At 41.3% G+C, this 17,020-nt stretch overlaps 1 protein-coding gene across 2 annotated transcripts; it reads right to left on the reverse strand.

Annotated features, from left to right (window-relative positions):
* Positions 1 to 980: 980 nt before the first annotated feature.
* Positions 981 to 11,564, reverse strand: LOC311274495 (E3 ubiquitin-protein ligase TRIM11). Of its 2 annotated transcripts, none has more exons than XM_084382200.1 (6): positions 10,853 to 11,564; positions 9,042 to 9,137; positions 8,359 to 8,589; positions 7,618 to 7,640; positions 6,098 to 6,216; positions 981 to 2,294 (listed from the first exon to the last, which is right to left on the reverse strand). In XM_084382200.1, the coding sequence occupies exons 1-6, from the start codon at positions 11,441 to 11,443 to the stop codon at positions 1,726 to 1,728; spliced, it is 1,629 nt and encodes a 542-aa protein (XP_084238326.1). In that variant the 5' UTR covers positions 11,444 to 11,564; the 3' UTR covers positions 981 to 1,725. The 2 variants fall into 2 exon arrangements, with proteins under 2 accessions (XP_084238326.1, XP_084238325.1); XM_084382199.1 differs by having other exon boundaries at positions 9,042 to 9,152.
* Between the last annotated feature and the right edge of the window lie 5,456 nt (positions 11,565 to 17,020).

A 17,020-nucleotide genomic window follows, 5' to 3' on the forward strand; every position in this document is an offset into this window, starting at 1 on the left:
GTCTGATTGCACAGGTTGTTTTGCTCAGCCCAATCTGATCACACTTCAAATCCTGATATGTCCAGCTTTCCATTGGCCCTCCTCCTAAAGTTCTTCCTTCCACACATGTACAGTAGATGGAAGTCTAGCTGTTAAGCATTTCAAAAAGGTGGGTAAACTGTAGCAATCTATTTTACATTTGAGACCCCCGGCCCATGTCTCTGCAAACCTGGAAAATACAGTCCTGGCTAGAGTGAATTGAGCCCTTGCCACTTCATTGTAACCTTAACAGTTTTACACCTCACCTGTTGAGGATAACATGTTTTCTAATAAGAAATCCATCATTTACATAGCCCTGGGTGGAGTTTGGGGCTCTAACATACGGAGCAGCACAATGACTGAGCCATTTGATCCACTGACTGATGGACAGCTACAATGCATATCTATATGGTGTTCAACTGATTTATTTAGCAATGCTGGCAAAAAAAAAGGTGCTCAGTAATTTCCCAAAAAAGATGGACGCTGCAGCAGACTATTTTCAGATTAACAGATGTAACATTTATTTGTGACATGTCCCTGCTGGACGTAACGTCACTTTAGGAAAGTGCCTCCTACTTGTTTTTCCATTGGTTAATGCAAACATGTGACCCGTTTCTTTCAGGCTATCTTTATCTTGAATACATGTAGATGCTGTATGGAGCATAGGCCTTAGAACTGCCTTCTGTATTCATTAAATTATCATTAACTATGTATATACATAATTGAATAGTAATTACATTTCTAACAATACACTTTTTTTATTCTCTACCTTCAATTCTGTTTCACAAAAGTATGTTTTGGAAGATGTCTCAAGAGGGACTGTCTGAGTCGTCATTGCAAGCTTATCAGTGCATAATATTGAACTTTCTGTCTGTGTGAGCACATGAGAAGGCAGAAGACAGTCCAGATAAACTGCAGTGTGTGTTCATGGTAATGAAGGAACACGTCACCCAGTGCAACACTGCGGCTCACTGATGCACTTTAATAATTTTTAGACAACAATGGAGCTCTATGGCACAGAGACAGAAGATATATCACGCTTTGATAAACACACACGTTACATACACGTCGAGAATCATCAGAAATCGACCATATAGTGGCCGTAGTAATAACCACGGTAACAAACAGATAGTCAAGAGAAGTAGTAAAAAGAATGATAAAGGCTGTATAGGGAGGACGTCAGGGGGGAGACTGCTGCTTTGTGTACCATATGAAACAAAAAGTCAACAGTGAGTTTTTATAAATCACTTAGTTAACTTTCATCACGTATAATATGTAACAAAATGTTACAGTACCTAACCCTAAGACAAATGTTTTCCTAAACTGAACCAAGTAGTTTTCTTGGCTTAACCTAACCAAACTGCAACTGCATGACAAAAATGTTGTGTTGTTTTGGGAACATTGATATACTGTATGTCGTTTTGGGAGATAGTGGAAATGGACCTATTCATTTGTTTAGATATGAGGATGTGTTGCAAGAGGGGTACTAAGCAGGTTGTTAAAGCCTTGGCAACATACTTCCTAGTTAAGAAGATACAACATGTTAATAACAGAGTTTTGTAGCTGTATTAAGGAAAAGTTTTTTTTACTTGTTATTGAGCTTGCAGCATCCTGCACTAAAGTCTTTATGCATCTAACTGTTGGGTTGACAAACATGTTTATTTCTTCAAACTCATACTGTTCCTTTAGTATAGTGACAGTGTGATACTACTCTATGTTAACAGTCACTCTACCTGCTGTGATTTTCAGTGGGTGTTTAGAACATGTTGTAGAGAAGTAGGGTCTCAGAATGCTGCTCCACTGCTTTTTAAAACGATAGATCAGGGTGTTGTCATTGCCGTCAGAGAAAGTCAGACACCCTCTCTCCCAGTCCAGCTGAATTCTGACTCTGGTTGGTTTTCGCCTCAGTCTGAGGGGGCCAATGTGACCAGGGGAGGCCCAGAACTCCCCAGAAGAGAGGGACACAGTCCACAGGCCACCGCCAGGGTCTATGTCTGAGTCAAAGGCAGGACTGAGGTTTAGATCAGAATTGGACCAGTCCTTTCGGTGGACTGACTCACGAGCCACACCGAGAGACCAGTGACTGTTATCTCCCACCTCCACCTCCCAGGTGTGCCTCCCAGAGCTGAAGTCTTCTGAACCCAAGATGCTCGGTGGACTCACAAACCTCTCTGGATTGTCTGGAAGAGGCTGCTCCTCACACACAAACACACTGGACAGGTCAGGAGACACACCTAAACACACTGAGCCTGTGTTCGGGTCCATGGTCACCGGAACTGAAGAACATTAGTGAGTGACAGTGAAACAGACACAGGAATCAGTACCAAAAATCCACACACATTGTAAATGCATGTGTATACGGCCCAATCCCTTTACACCCCTAGCCCCTACCACTTAGCTCTTCCCCTCCATTTTGACTGTTTATACCATGGGGTAGGGTGTCCTGATTCTTGTTGGGATAGAGGGGTAGGGTTAAGTGTTGGGGCCACATGACCCTTCAAATGGAGGCCTTTGAGAGACCACACTTAAAACTGTCGTTTCAATATATTATGGTCCCTTTCTATACAATTGTGGTGGGGTATACTCCCCTAGCCCTCCTATTGACCTTTGGGTCAATATGACCCCAATGCATTTTGAGGGTCTCAAAAAAGATGGTTGTCATTAGTTTTTCTTCCTAATATTTCATGACTTTTCCTAATCCATTAGGGAGACACAGAAAAATATAAAATCAACAGCATGATATGTTCTCAACTCTCTGTACGCTCTTTGACCGCACCATCGTTCCTCAGGGGTCATATTGACCCCAGAAATGTAAAGCTCTATAAGTCTTTGTGTGTGGGAGGGAGACACATGATTCAATTGATTCTTTTGTGCTCCCAAGTCATCTTTTTTTTAACTGATTTATTCACACACTACGCCCCCCCCCCGAGATAACCCTCCAGTAGGAAGCCATTTATTTGTGCTCCTAAGTCCCCTGAACACAATGAAAAAAACGGTGAATCGATCCAACCATCGTACACCGAGCTATTGTTGTTTGAATACTGTTAGTCGGCCATCTTGAATGTCACCGCAAATGGCGAAAAACAGATCTGATATACAATTTGCGAACATCCAAGTACTTAAAATGACATACAATATCCTTATAAGAAATGTTATATGAAATGGGACACTTTCAGGGTTATTTAAAAAATACAAAATATAAAAAATAATAAAAAACTTCCCCCTGAAGGATTGCCAACTTATCGTGGTCAGGGGGTTTGCATGCTTCCATGACCCTAAGAGCTATAGAAGGCCTAAGTGCAATCTAAATAACGAAAAAACAACAACAACAGCATACAATTATTACTCCTCTCCAATAATATACATTTGTTTTGCATTTTATACAGTTGGAAAGATTTGTTCCTTTTAAAACTAGGTACAATTTTTAAAGAATTGTGCATTTGTGGAACGAGCAACACAAGATTTCCAAACTTATTTTGAGGGGTTTATTCCGTAAACCCAACAAAGCATAATACCACAGGTCAGGACAGATATAGAAAGAGCAAGGGGAGTGGCAGACTCCTCACAACCAAACATCCTAAAAGCAGGTTCATAGTCATCAAGATAATCTGATCTGATTGTAGGCTATATTGTAGGCTGATAGTTGCAAAAGTTGCATTGTAATGAGGTTGAAATGTGTTTTTCACCAATTTAGAGGGGTTGTACGATGCCAGTGATCATTTCATTTTATTGTTGGTGTCACAATTATATGAATAACTGAGTTTATATGTCTTTGTATGTTATCTGGTTCAGGAATTACGAAAATCACTGTTTCGGTCACATTCAAGATGGCTGCCTAACAGTATTCAAACTACGATAACTCAGTGTACGATGGTTGGATTGATTCACCATTTATTTCTTTGTGTTCAGGGGACTTAGGAGCACACATAAGTGCTTTCTCACTGGGGGGCTATCTGGAGGGGGGGCGTAGTGTGCCAAAAAATCAATAAAAAATGGTCAAAATTGCCGCCAAACGGTATTAAAACAACAATAATTCAGTGTATGATGGTAAGATCGACTCACAGTTGAATTCTCTGTGTTCAGAAGACTTGGGAGCACAAAAAAATCAATTGGATCATGTGTCCTACTCCCACACACAACTACTTATAGAGCTTTACATTTCTGGGGTCAATATGACCCCTGAGGAACGATGGTGCAGTCAAAATGTGAGGAAAATAGCAGGGCTAGTGCAGAGCAAGGTGTAGTGCTGGTGAATGCAGCCTTGACTCAACTCCTCCCCCAACAAATTCCCTGATCAGGGCCAAGCTGTAAGGCACCTGTGTGCCATTGTTCTGTTTTGCTTCCTGCTCTGTCTCTGCTGTGGTTGGCAGTGTTTGGCAGTGTTTGGTGTCCCAGTGGCTGTCCATGTGAGGAATCCCTGTCTGCCCCTTACCAGAGTGTTTTCTGTGTTTATGTCTGGTGCATGAGTGGTTGAGTAGGTTTAGTTTTTAAAATGTATTTTAACATGCAGTGAGCCTAGCTAATTTTAGTTTCCCCTTTTTCAGGTTCACCTGCACAATAACACTGCAATTGTTTTGCCTTTAGTTTTGTGTTTTGCCCATATTTTTACATTTAGTTTGCCTTAACCATTTAGTTTGCATTCTGCAATTGTTTTGCCCTTTTGCATTTAGTTTTGTGCTTTAAACCTGGGTTACCTTACTTTACTTTGTTGTTTTTGCTACCTTGTTTATTTGATTACTTGTTTTTTTGACCATTTGTTTAGTTATTTTCCCAGGCATAGTGCCATATTGTTGGGAGGCTAGGCACCTGTGGTGAGGTCCCTTCACTTTTTGTATATGAGTAAACACACTGGTATACCCTATTGACTGCACCATTTGTTGTGCTGCACTGAAGGTGAGCAGTGGTAGCACCCCTGGACTCTGCCTCTGTGTAGTCTGCCGCTCCACATATGGCCTCAGCTTAGTTTTCCTTTTTTTTTTATACTTGTGGTTGGACTTTTAATATAAGTTCTTTTTAATATTTCATATTGAGGCCTTTTTAAAAAGATGATTGTAATAATTGTTTTCACCTTACTGATTTTAAGAGTTTCCTTTGCTCATTAACCCTTTCTTTCCCCCTCAGCAGTTCCAACCTGTGTCTGTTTACATTGATTATTTTGATTAGTTTAAAATAAAACCTTTAATTTACTTTATCACTCACGTTTCTGCCTATTCAGTAACGAGCCGGTGTGTCCTTTTCTATTTCCCAACCAATCTTAGAGATTCAAATATTTCTTGGGGTTGCAAGTCCCCAGGTGGCTTTGTTCGGCTTCCCCCCATAGTGACCTTCGCCACACAAGCATAAAACAATAGCTTCTAGTTTGCTAGCTAATGGGACCTTTTTTATTGCTCATTTGAGTCCTGTATTTTGACATATTTCAATCTTGCATCCACCCCTTTGATGGCATATGATGCCTGAATTTTAATTTAAATCCAGCAATGAAGTAGCTGCAGTTGGTGCTGCAGTTGGTACTGCTGCTCATTTCAGTGCAGACTGGCAGGGTAGGAGTGCGAGTTGCTAATGTTAGCTTACAAAGCATCACTAGTGGCCAGGTAATGAAGCGGTGTTCTTTTTTTATTTGATGACTTAATTGATAGCATGAAGTTGCAAATGAGGAGGTAGTAGTGAACTACATTCAACTAGTGCTTTAACATTTTGCAGTAGCTGGCTGGTTGTTTAATTATTTATATCTGCATAATGATTTAGGTAGTTAAATTGTTTTGCCATTTTATGCATAGTTAACTCCTGAACAGTTTTAAGCCAAATGTTTCCAGTAAACTCAATTGAATAGCATTTTCTGCTGGCGGGTGACTCCTTTCTTGTTGGCAACCAGAGGCATTTAGAGATTTAGCCTGTTAGTAGCTGGTACAGCCAAAATAATTGGTGGCAATTAAATTCCCCAGACTTAACATCAAATTATTTTACCATCATTACTATCTGCTGTGACACTACTAAGTAAATTATATTGGCCTCTGACAAAAGAGCTGAACTACACAATCATTTACTGTTCTGTATGGTCACAGGGTAAAGCTTTGCTCACAGTACTGGATGATCCTTAGCATCTTGTCCCAGACTTGGTGCTGCACACAGCTCTGGTGTTTGGCAACATCAATCAGAGTTCCTGATTCGTCATCAGGCTCCTTAACTCTGCACTTAGCCCTGGAACAAACAACAGGGACTAAAGAAGACACACTACAACATCTATACGGTCTGCATTGTATGCATTTTGAGGAACACTTACAGGTTTTGTAAGTACATTACACTCTACAAAAATATAAATGAAAAACTTCTATTCACACCCATTAGTCATGAGTTAAAGTATAAAATTTAAGACTTTTTTATGCACACAAAATGAATTCTCAGATTTTGAGCATGTTTTTTTTTTTTAAATCTGTGTTTCTTCTTTGCCAAGATAATACATCTACCTAACCAGTGTGGCATATCAAGATGCTGATTTAAGAGCATGATCAGTGCACAAGTGTGTCTCAGGCTGGTCATGGATGGCACCAAAATGGGCCTCAAGATCTCATCAGTTATCTCTCTGCATTCAAACTGCCATCAAAAAATGCTGCTGTTTGTCTGTTGCTTATGCCTGCCCATACCATAACTCCACTGCCACCATTGGGCACTCTGTCCACAACAGCAGAGCGCTTACTGACATGACGCCATGCTGTCAGCCATCTGTCCAGTACAATGAAGAACAGGGATTAATCTGTGAAGAGAACATTTCTCCAAAGTGCCAGACACCATTGAGGTGCAGTAAGGTCAAGACCCTGGAGAGGATGCTTTGACAGCATGTGCAGAAATTCTTTGGTTTGTGCAAGTGTTGCAGGCAAAGCAGCCGGATGTGGAGGTCTTGAGCTGGCGTGGATGCAAATCATTTGCAATTGTGTGGCTGGTTGGATGTACTGCCAAATGATCAGAAACCACACTGGAGATGACTTATGAGGGTGAAAGGAACATTCAGTTCATAGGAAACAGCTCTGTGTGGTTACCTGTGTTCATTGCTGTGATAAAACTGTACATTTTGGAGTTGCCTTTCATTGTGACCAGTCCAAAGCCCACATGTGCAATAGTCATGCTGTTTAAACACCTGTCAGGTGGATGGATTATCTTGATAAAGGTAGAACTGCTCACACGATTTTAAGAAATCTGTGCTAATCATCTGAGAAATAATTGTGTGCATAAAAAGTCCTACATCTATTACCTCAACTCGTGAAAAATGAGAGCCAAAAAAAGGGTTGCAATTTAATAACTAAATATTTTGTTCAGGTTAAAGAGATAGAAATGTAAGAAATGAAAAATGCCATAATCCTTATATTAGCATGAAGCACATATATTAATATTCCCTTGTTTTGAAACAACATCAATCACAGAAAGCTGAATTAAATGGCTAGTGGCTATTTAAAAAGAAAACAACAACTTTATCATCTCGTAAATTGGCAGCCTGATATAATAAAACTTTAATGTAGTTTTTGTTAGTATTGTATTACATTTCCAACATAAATGTCTGTATTATGAAATTATTTCTTGTAGAACACATTAGCTAAATTAACTCACCTTTCAGAGGCCTTCTTGTAGTTCTGTGGGGACGGAGACAGAGGGACTGATGAACACATGGAAACAGAGCAGAAATAAACTAAAAAAGTTTTTTAATTCAAGCACAAGCTTTCTATCCAGTGACCTGGTCCAAAGTTTTACTTGGACACAGGATATGCCTAAATGTAATGGTTCATATGAATTCCTTCATATCCTAGCCCACTTTGGGCTTTCATCTAATACTAATCAAACTGTCAGATTTCCACGTTTACCTTGAAAATTGAGCGGACAGTAATGGTGTCCTAAAGCAGCACATCACTAAAAATACTTAGATTCTCATTATCATGAGATTAATTTTCCATGAAATGATTCATCACAACTTGGCAAAGTCTATTTATTGATGTACAGCAGATCATGGCATATTATTGAGAGCTCCAGAACAGCTACTCGATGGGCTCTGTGGTGAGACTGCCTTTTTCTCAATATTACACTTATTTAGCAGACTAATGACTAAGCACAATTAATTTGCTGTGAGGTAAAAGTATATATAATTTGTCATAAATAGGTGAAACTTGCAAAAAACACAAGAATGTATGTTTAAGATTCTTGCTAGGTTGTATGTTGCTGAATTGTCTGAACTGAATTATAGTGGCATAAAGCAGTTATTAGTCCTGGTCCCTGGGATACAAAACTGCACTATGTGATAAATATAAACAATATCTCGCAGTTAGAAGCACCCTGCTTCCTAGGGATAGGAATAACCTTTAGAAAGCCAAAGTCATCCAAGCCCATGGCCTCCTCTGTCTCTCTGATACTGCTGGTCAGCACTTGTATGTCATTGTTGATCCTGTCAATCTTCTCTTTCATCCTCTGACTCTTCTCGTCCTCTTCCTGTTTCAGCTGTGACATCAGAGCAGCCTCCTCATCACGGAGGTACTGGTGCATCTTCTCGAACTCCTCCCTCAGGACCTGGGTTGTTTGTACTGATTGGCTCTGACAATTGGGTAAAGAGATGTCATGTTAGAAGACTTCTGTAATGTTGACTGACATTTCAAAGCAATACTGTAATTTAGTATCGAGCATGGTACAATGGGTGGCGATTTTTAGCCAATATGTATTTAAGACTTAGAAAAATTTGTGAATTTCCCAAGAATTTGTATCTACCATTTCATGCAGCAAATACTTTCATTCACTCTTTGATCTTCTCACATTTAAGTTACTGTGTTACCTTTTGGTCACAAAGAACTTATACAACAACTAAGTCTCTGATGATGATATAAATCGAACAATTCCAGTAAGATCGCATCATTGACATGTTCTTATGAACACTCTCCATGTCCAAAGTACATGGCTCAGGAACTCCAGCGTAGCTATGTCAATGAACAGCTCTCTAAGATTGGTTTGTACACACACAATACAGTCCTGAATCCTTTATCCATCAGTACCTTGATGTGAGTAGCAGTATCCTCATAGGTTTGTCTGATTGAGGTTAAACTCTCCATCTGTTCTTGGAGACTTCTGATGGCCGATCGCAGCTCTCTCTGCAGACAGAATATCTGATAAGGTACATGATAATATACTGTACATTACCATGTACACCACATACAGTCCCCTCCAAAACTATTGGAACAGCAAGGCCAATTCCTATGTTTTGGTGTACACTGAAAACATTTGGGTTTGAACCCCCCCCATTTTTCAGTTGGCTGCCCAGGTATGTCCTTTTACATTGATTATTCAAACAATAAATAAATAGCGCTGAATGTCTACTCTCAGTTTCAGCTATGGGTTTTGCTTTTGCAGACTGCATTTATGAAAAAGGTGTAACCAACATGAAGACCAGAGAGCGGTCTATGGGAGAAAAGCAAGCGATTTTTAAGCTGAGAGAAGATGGAAAATCAATCAGAGCCATTGCACAAACATTGACCATAGCCAGTACAGCCATTTGGAATGTCCTGAAGAAGAAAGAAACCACTGGTGTACTCAGCAACATATGTTGAACTGGTAGACAAAGGAAAACATCAGCAGTTGATGACAGAAACATTGTGAGAGCTGTAAAGAAAAACCCTAAAACAACTGTCAGTGACATCACCAACAACCTCCAGAGGGCAGGAGTGAAGGTATCACAATCCACCGTTCTCAGAAGACTTCAGGAACAAAAGTACCAAGGCTACACCAGAAGATGCAAACCCCTCATTAGTTATAAGAATAGGAAGGCCAGATTGGAATTTGCCAAACAGTACAGAGACGAGGCTCATAAGTTCTGGGACAAAGTTTTATGGATTGATGAGACAAAGATTAACCTTTACCACTGTGATGGAAAGGCTAATGTGTGGAGAAAGAAAGGATCCAATCTAATCCCAAACACACAAGCTCATCTGTGAAACAAGGTGGATGTAATATCATGGCTTCTTCTGGGACGGGCTCATTGATCTATATTGATGATGTAACACATGATGGCAGCAGCAAAATAAACTCCAGTCTACAGAAACATTTGGAGCCAAACTGATCGGGAGATCCTTCATCATGCAGCAAGACAACGACCCTGAACACACTGCCAAAACAACCAAGGAGTTCATCAGGGGAAAGAAGTGGAAGGTTTTAGACTGGCCAAGTCAATCTCCAGACTCCAGAGCATTTTATCTGCTAAAGAGGAGACTGAAGGGAGAACCCCCCCAAAACAAACAAGAAAGAGGCTGCGGTGAAAGCCTGGAGAAGCATCGCAAAAGAAGAATGCAAAAGTCTGGTGATGTCAGTGGGTCGCAGGCTTGATGCAGTTATTGCAAGCAAAGAATTTGCAACAAAATATTAAGTATTTTTCACTCTACTCTATTTTAAGTCTACCTGTTCCTATACTTTTGGAGGGGACTGGGAGGGGTCTCAAGACGAGTGAAGTGATGTTCATGTCTTTAATAGGGTGGAGTGTCCCTTTAACACATGTTGGTGCAGCCCAGCCTAATTATTGGGGAACAGCCTGACATTGCGAAACCCCTCCATCCCGACACACCCCACTCCAACACACCGCTGTTCCGAATCCGACTTTCAACTTCCAATTACTTCCCAATATGGTTAGGGTCAGGGGTTAGGGTCATGGGTACCACAATAGCCTTTTCGGAATAGCGGGGTCTTTAGAAAAAATGGGAAACCACGGCATTATGATGAATGGAAGTCTATTTTCGGAACAGCGGGGTTTCGGAAAGGCGGGGTGTAACCAATTATTGAGCTGAGTGCAGTTTGTGTGCTGGATCTGGTGTCTGACCTTACAGTCAAGGACAGCCTCCTGAATGGAGCAGCACTGGTGCTCTTCATGCTCTTCTGGCTGACACTGTTGGCAGAGTGGCTCCCCATCTTCCAGACAGAACACAGTGAGCATTTCTCCATGCTCAACACACAGCTCTTCTTTCTCCACACCCCTGTATCTGCCCACAGCTTTCCCTCCATCCTCTGTGGCCCTGACACTCTCCTCTTCAGCTCCAGACAAAACCTCAGGTCTCCTGGGCTGGTTGTGGAACAGGGCTTTCAGCAGTGTCTGCAGGACCGAGTCCATCAGCTGTGATCCGTAGCAGATGGTGCAGCCGGCCTGGCCCAGCTCACCCTGGCTCAGCTCGATACATGTTGGGCACAGTTTGTGGCCACATGGCAGGGTCAGTATGCCCAGCGACTGGCAACCTGGACACTCTGTCTCTTCTTCAGGTTGGGTCGGACGCTGCGGGTCCTCAGTAGAATCTACATCTGGGGATTCCCCAACAGTGACAGTGTCTCTATGTTGATCATCAGGCGCATTTGTATCTTTGTCTTGTCCCAGCTCCTCTTCCCCTTCATGATCAGCCTGACTGGCCCTCTCAGCCATTACAGCAATGCAGATGACTGGTTAAATTTAGCTCTGCTGGCTGCACCTTTGCTGAGCAACAGAGAAGGTTTCTGTCTCTTAGTGTGTGCTGCAAGCCCACAGCAGCATCAGGTCAGAGTTGTTCTGCAGTCCACATGCAATCTGAGCTTTGCAACAGGTTGCACAATCATTTGTGCTCTCTGTAACCTCAAGCTCCTCCCTGTCAGCTGCTGCACACACCCTCCCCTCTGAGAGGTGAAGTCACCCAAATGTCATGATAAAAATACTTGTGAGTCGAAAACAAGCGGCATCAGTCAAAAGAGACTCAGAAGAACGGAAGGAACAAAATAACATGACAAGTTGTGTCAAAGGGGCTCTGTGGAACTTCTGTGTAATGCTGTCAGCTGTTCATTTATGTAAGCAGACTCCATTTCCATAGTAATGTTGCTGACTGTTGGCAGAGCGGAGAGAGGCACTGAGACGAGGCACTTGAGATTATGCATCAAGTCACATTCTTTGGACTGTAGCAGGAAATCCGACCCGAGTCCTTCACAACAAAATCCACTGTCCAGCATCATTAATTATATGATGATATTTTTGTGTATTTCAAAAGTACAGGAATACTCTGTAAAATGAACTGGAAAAATTCTGCAAAATGTTTCGATTTTCTTTAGCAGTGTATTTATTTTTTGTTTCTTGTACATTCGTCTGTGGGGCTCACTCACAGTAACCTGACTCTCGCCAGATGAATTTCGTTCCGCCTAGCTCCGCCCAGCTTCCCTCACATCCATCTGGGATCGCTTCCATTGAGAGAGATTTCTGCACCAGATTTTATGGTCGAGCCAATCAGGACGCAGGGTGGGAGTTTCACAGATGTGACGTAGTAGAGAAGCGACTGTGAGACTGTTTTGATTCAGACAACAATGGCGGCTCGCATCGAGGATGCAAGCGTCAACATTGACGCTGCTATTTCATCCGTGTTGTCCAATCTACCCACTATTTTTTCGTTGAAAGAACATCAGAGAACGGCTCTGAAGGCTTTTGTTGGCCTCAACAATTTAATAGCTGGGGGAGCAGTAGGTGTTCGGGGTTGGGGACGCAATTTCGACGGAGTCGGTTCCCTGTCCCGTTTATGTGCGACAGGCGCCTTTGCACTCACTGATGTTTCTGATGAAGTCGATTGTTCAGAACTCGGTTCCTCTTCTGCTTTTTGCCATCCTCTAAAAGTTGCCAGAGTATCTTCGAGTCTGCCGATCAAGCGAAAGCACCGCATGCATATCCGAAATGACCGTACCTGAACTTGTAACAATGTTAAACCTAGTTCTGTAAGTCGTTCGTCTATACTTTTTTGGTTGGCTTCTTTGTTAAAAATCAGTTTGCTGTGCACAATGGTGCCTTTTATCCGCAAATTTTGATTCCACAGACGACATTCGTCATTTACCGACATTGCGCTGATTGCACTGACTGCTGCTATATCCAAGATGTCGGCTGTTCTGTTTTGATTTTCCCTGCGTCGCTCTCATCAGCGTCACGGGTTGGCTTCGATGTGAGTGGTTGAAGTAGCACGTCAATAAAGATGACGGACAAGTGGCGTATCCAATCATATGCAAGGATTTTTGATGAGGCCCAGCCTTCTGAAACACATCTCCTATGGAGCGATCCCAGATGGATGTGAGTGGAGCTGGGCGGAGCGAAATTCATCTGGCGAGAGTCAGGTTACACTCACAGCCCATTTCCAGTTTCTAGTAAATTTCAAGTACTTCAGGGGTTAGCAGCAGTCCTTTCGATCATGATTGGTCAAGCAGTTGTGACATCACATCACAGCAAGGACGACAACAGAAATTGCAACAATAGTAACCACCATTGTACTACTGCTTCTGCATGGGGTTGGGCAACCAGTACTAAATGTAGAACAGTGGAGAACAGTCGTTGGACATGTCCAGGCCCTCATTAGTCATAGGGCCTGGATGTCAGAAAACTTCCCGCTCCTAAATTTGGATAAAACTGAGATGTTGGTCATTGGCCCCACTCCACAGAGACACCACTGTCTTGGTGTTACATTTGATTCTACCCTCTCTTTCCATCAGCACATCAAAGAAACTACCAAGATCGCATTTTACCACCTGCACAACATAGCTAAAATTCGGTCCTTCCTGTCCACAGCTGACGCAGAAATCCTGATTCATGCCTTTGTTTTGTCTAAGCTGGATTATTGTAATGCCTTATTTTCGGGTCTGCTGTGTGAGAGCACTAAAAGTCCGTGGTTCAGAATGTTGCAGCTGGAGTCTTAACACGTACAAGAACATGTGATCATATTACACCAATCCTAGCCTCACTGCACTGGCTCCCAATTCATGTCAGATCAGACTTTAAGGTGCTGCTGATGACATACAAAACTGTACACAGCCTTGCCTCGTCATACACGTCCAATCTCATTAAACCATATATTCCACCTTGTGCATTACACTCTCAGAATTCAGGGTCCTGATGGTTCCAAGGGTTAAGAAGAAGTCAGCTGGCTGCAGGGCTTTTTACCATCGTGCCCCCTTCCTCTGGAATAACCGTCCTCTTCCTCCCCCTCCTCCTCCTCCTCTCTTTTCATTCAGGCTCCCTTCTGATGGACCACAGGCCCCTGGAAACATCTACCTGTCCTGGCTCCTGCTGCCTCACATATTGACAGATCTGGATCGTCATACCCTGGGCTCCGCTGGATCATTGCTCTCCTATGTTTTACTATCTCCTTATGTCTGTATTTCTGTCAAATTTGATGCTTCACTCTGATCTCTCTGTTTTACTGCTAATAATATTGTGTTGCCTGCCCTCTTGCAGGTCACCACGGTGGAGAGGAGGTGGTGTGGCTCGGGCACCACTTGGCGATGCCTCGTCCTCCTGGATCCACACACCTTACATACATTTTCTAAATTGTATCAGATATTCTGTAAATTGTAAATTGTGATTTTGTTGTTCTGTTCTGTACATGCGACATCTATTGCATCTCTGTCCGTCCTGGGAGAGGGATCCTCCTCTGTGGCTCTTCCTGAGGTTTCTTCTATCATTTTTAACCCTGTTAAAAGGTTTTGTTTTTCTCAATACGGCAAGTTTTTCCTCACTGGAATCGAGGGTCTAAGGACAGAGGATATTGTTCACTGTGCAGATTGTAAAGCCCACTGAGGCGATGTGATTGGAATTTTGGGCTATAGAAATAAAATTGGTTTAATTTTGGAGAGGACAGGAGGTCATTCAGTGGGAGACCCATACTCCATCCAAGCTTGGCTGAAATCTATTCTGTAGTTTTGTAACCAACAAACAAACCAACGTGGGTGAAAACATCACCTCCTTGGCATAGGTAATTAATTGAAATGAAATGTTGACTCTATCTATTATATCATTGTCTATTTATCAGGCTATAATTTATATCTAAATGCAAAGTATTTTGTAATAACTGTCTATCTTCTGATGATGAATTGTGGTAAGCCGCTAGTACTTTCTTAATCAGCAACATATGGATAAAAAGTGGTTAATATTTGTGTTCTTCTCTATGCAATCACTGTCAGTGTCTCAGTTGTCTCAGAAAAAAACTGTATGCCAGAGTCACCATTGCAGCCTCATCTACAATGGCTGCATTACTTGATCTTGCTCACTAGGTGACACCATATCACCTTAAAATGGAATCTGTAAAACAGGAACTCCTCATGACAATGAGATTCAGATTAAGATGTACATTACATTAACAGTGAGATTTAAAATATTAATGAGGCCATCAGTGTAAATATGTCTTTCACATGTGAACTCAATTCCATAAATAACAATCCATAAATGTTAATTGTACATGTCGATGAGATGTTTGAAAAAGCTTTTTTAAAATTTTTTTTTATTCCTTTTGCAACACTTTTTCTCTTTGGCCTGTAATCATTTCTATAACTTGTTCACCACAGCTCAAGTGTGAGTCACATTAACAGATACAGCAAAGACAAATTAAATATTCAATATGAATGCTAATTAATCTTTATCAACCAAAATGCATGCCCCTAAAATAAAATCATGACTATTGTAAATCAGATAAATTAAGGGACTGACAATTATTATGGGGGTCAGTGTTATGTAACACTGAGAATTGTCTCTTTGGAGAAAAATACTGTCCAAAGAGTAATTATGTCTCTATCTGATGGTTGCTTCTAACCTTATTAATTCATGTCTGAATTTTACTGCCCCATGACAGAAAACAAGTCAAGTTCAAGCAACTCATGAAAAATAAGACTCAGACTTCTCCTTACCCCAATCATTTATGTATGTCTCTTAGAGAGGCAAGATATATATGCACATATATTTAAAAAAAAACAAACAATATCATATAATATTCTAAATTAGCATTTGGTGTGACCAAATGCCAATTTCTACATAATGTTAATTTAAATACAGTTAAAAATTCTTCCACAGTTTGCTAAACTGCAACCAAGACATGTTCTTTAATGATAACATTGTCATATTATAATGTTATAATGATAGGGAGGGTATAGTTTTAAGTGAAACATTAGGCTCAGACCTCTCCTTACCAATCATTTTGGTATAGTCTTTTAGAAAGGCAACATATATATGCACATATGTCTAAAAAAAAAAAAAAAAAACAGTGGATCTTGAAGATTATTTTTTTCTATGTAGTGTGGGACAAAAATGCAAAATGTATAACATAAATTCACTTTGTGTCTTTGGCTTTATTTGAGCTAAAGTGTTTTCCAGTGTGTCCGCCTGCACAACAGAAAAATGTACTGTCTCTGATGAGTGTTTGAAAGATGATTAGCATCGAACCATCCCAGATGGCTCGGGCTGAAGTTATGGATTAAAGTACACATTGAAGGCTTTTCAAGTGAGCTATGAGTCAGACTCATAAAATAGTAACAGCATTGTTTACTTTGCAGAAAACAGGTGTAACAGGGTTAAATTGGGTCCCGAAACCACATCCTTGAGCTTGTAGTTTCCACTATAACAGTTATTATTAAACTCTTATCTAACAACCCCGTCTTCTGTCCACATGCTCCTTTGGCTCCACTGCCTATCAATTAACATCCATGCACATCATTATAATTCCCATAAAACACTTTCTGTGGTGAAATGAGCATTGATGCTGTGATATGCTGTTAACATGCCATGCAGTCACTCTTATATGTCCAGGCTGCCCAGTAGGCAAAGATCTCCATTACCACATCTCACCTGTGCCACGGTCGTGAGCTTTTGGTATGAGATCACAGATACAAACAACCAACATGAGTTTTTTTTTTTTTTTTGCAGGGTTGGACAGGGTGAGGAGCTCTGACATTTGGGATGAGTTTTTACTTCAACTGCTGATCCTCTGGTTAAAGGAGCTAGTTGAGGTAGTTTTGGAGATCTGCAGGTGGAGGTATGAAGGCACCTCCACCTGGAAGGATACCCTGAGGCAGACCAAGAACATGCAGGAGAAATACATATCCCATCTGGCCTGGGTTTGCCCCATGAGCTGGACAAAGCCGCTACACACAGGGATGTGTCAGGTAGTTTGCTTAGCCTGCTACCACCATGACCTGGTCTTAAATATGTGGCAGAACATGGATGGTTGAATTTTTG

Source organism: Pagrus pagrus (genome assembly GCF_965226575.1).
Source record: "Pagrus pagrus genome assembly, chromosome: 18".
Taxonomy (NCBI): domain Eukaryota; kingdom Metazoa; phylum Chordata; class Actinopteri; order Spariformes; family Sparidae; genus Pagrus; species Pagrus pagrus.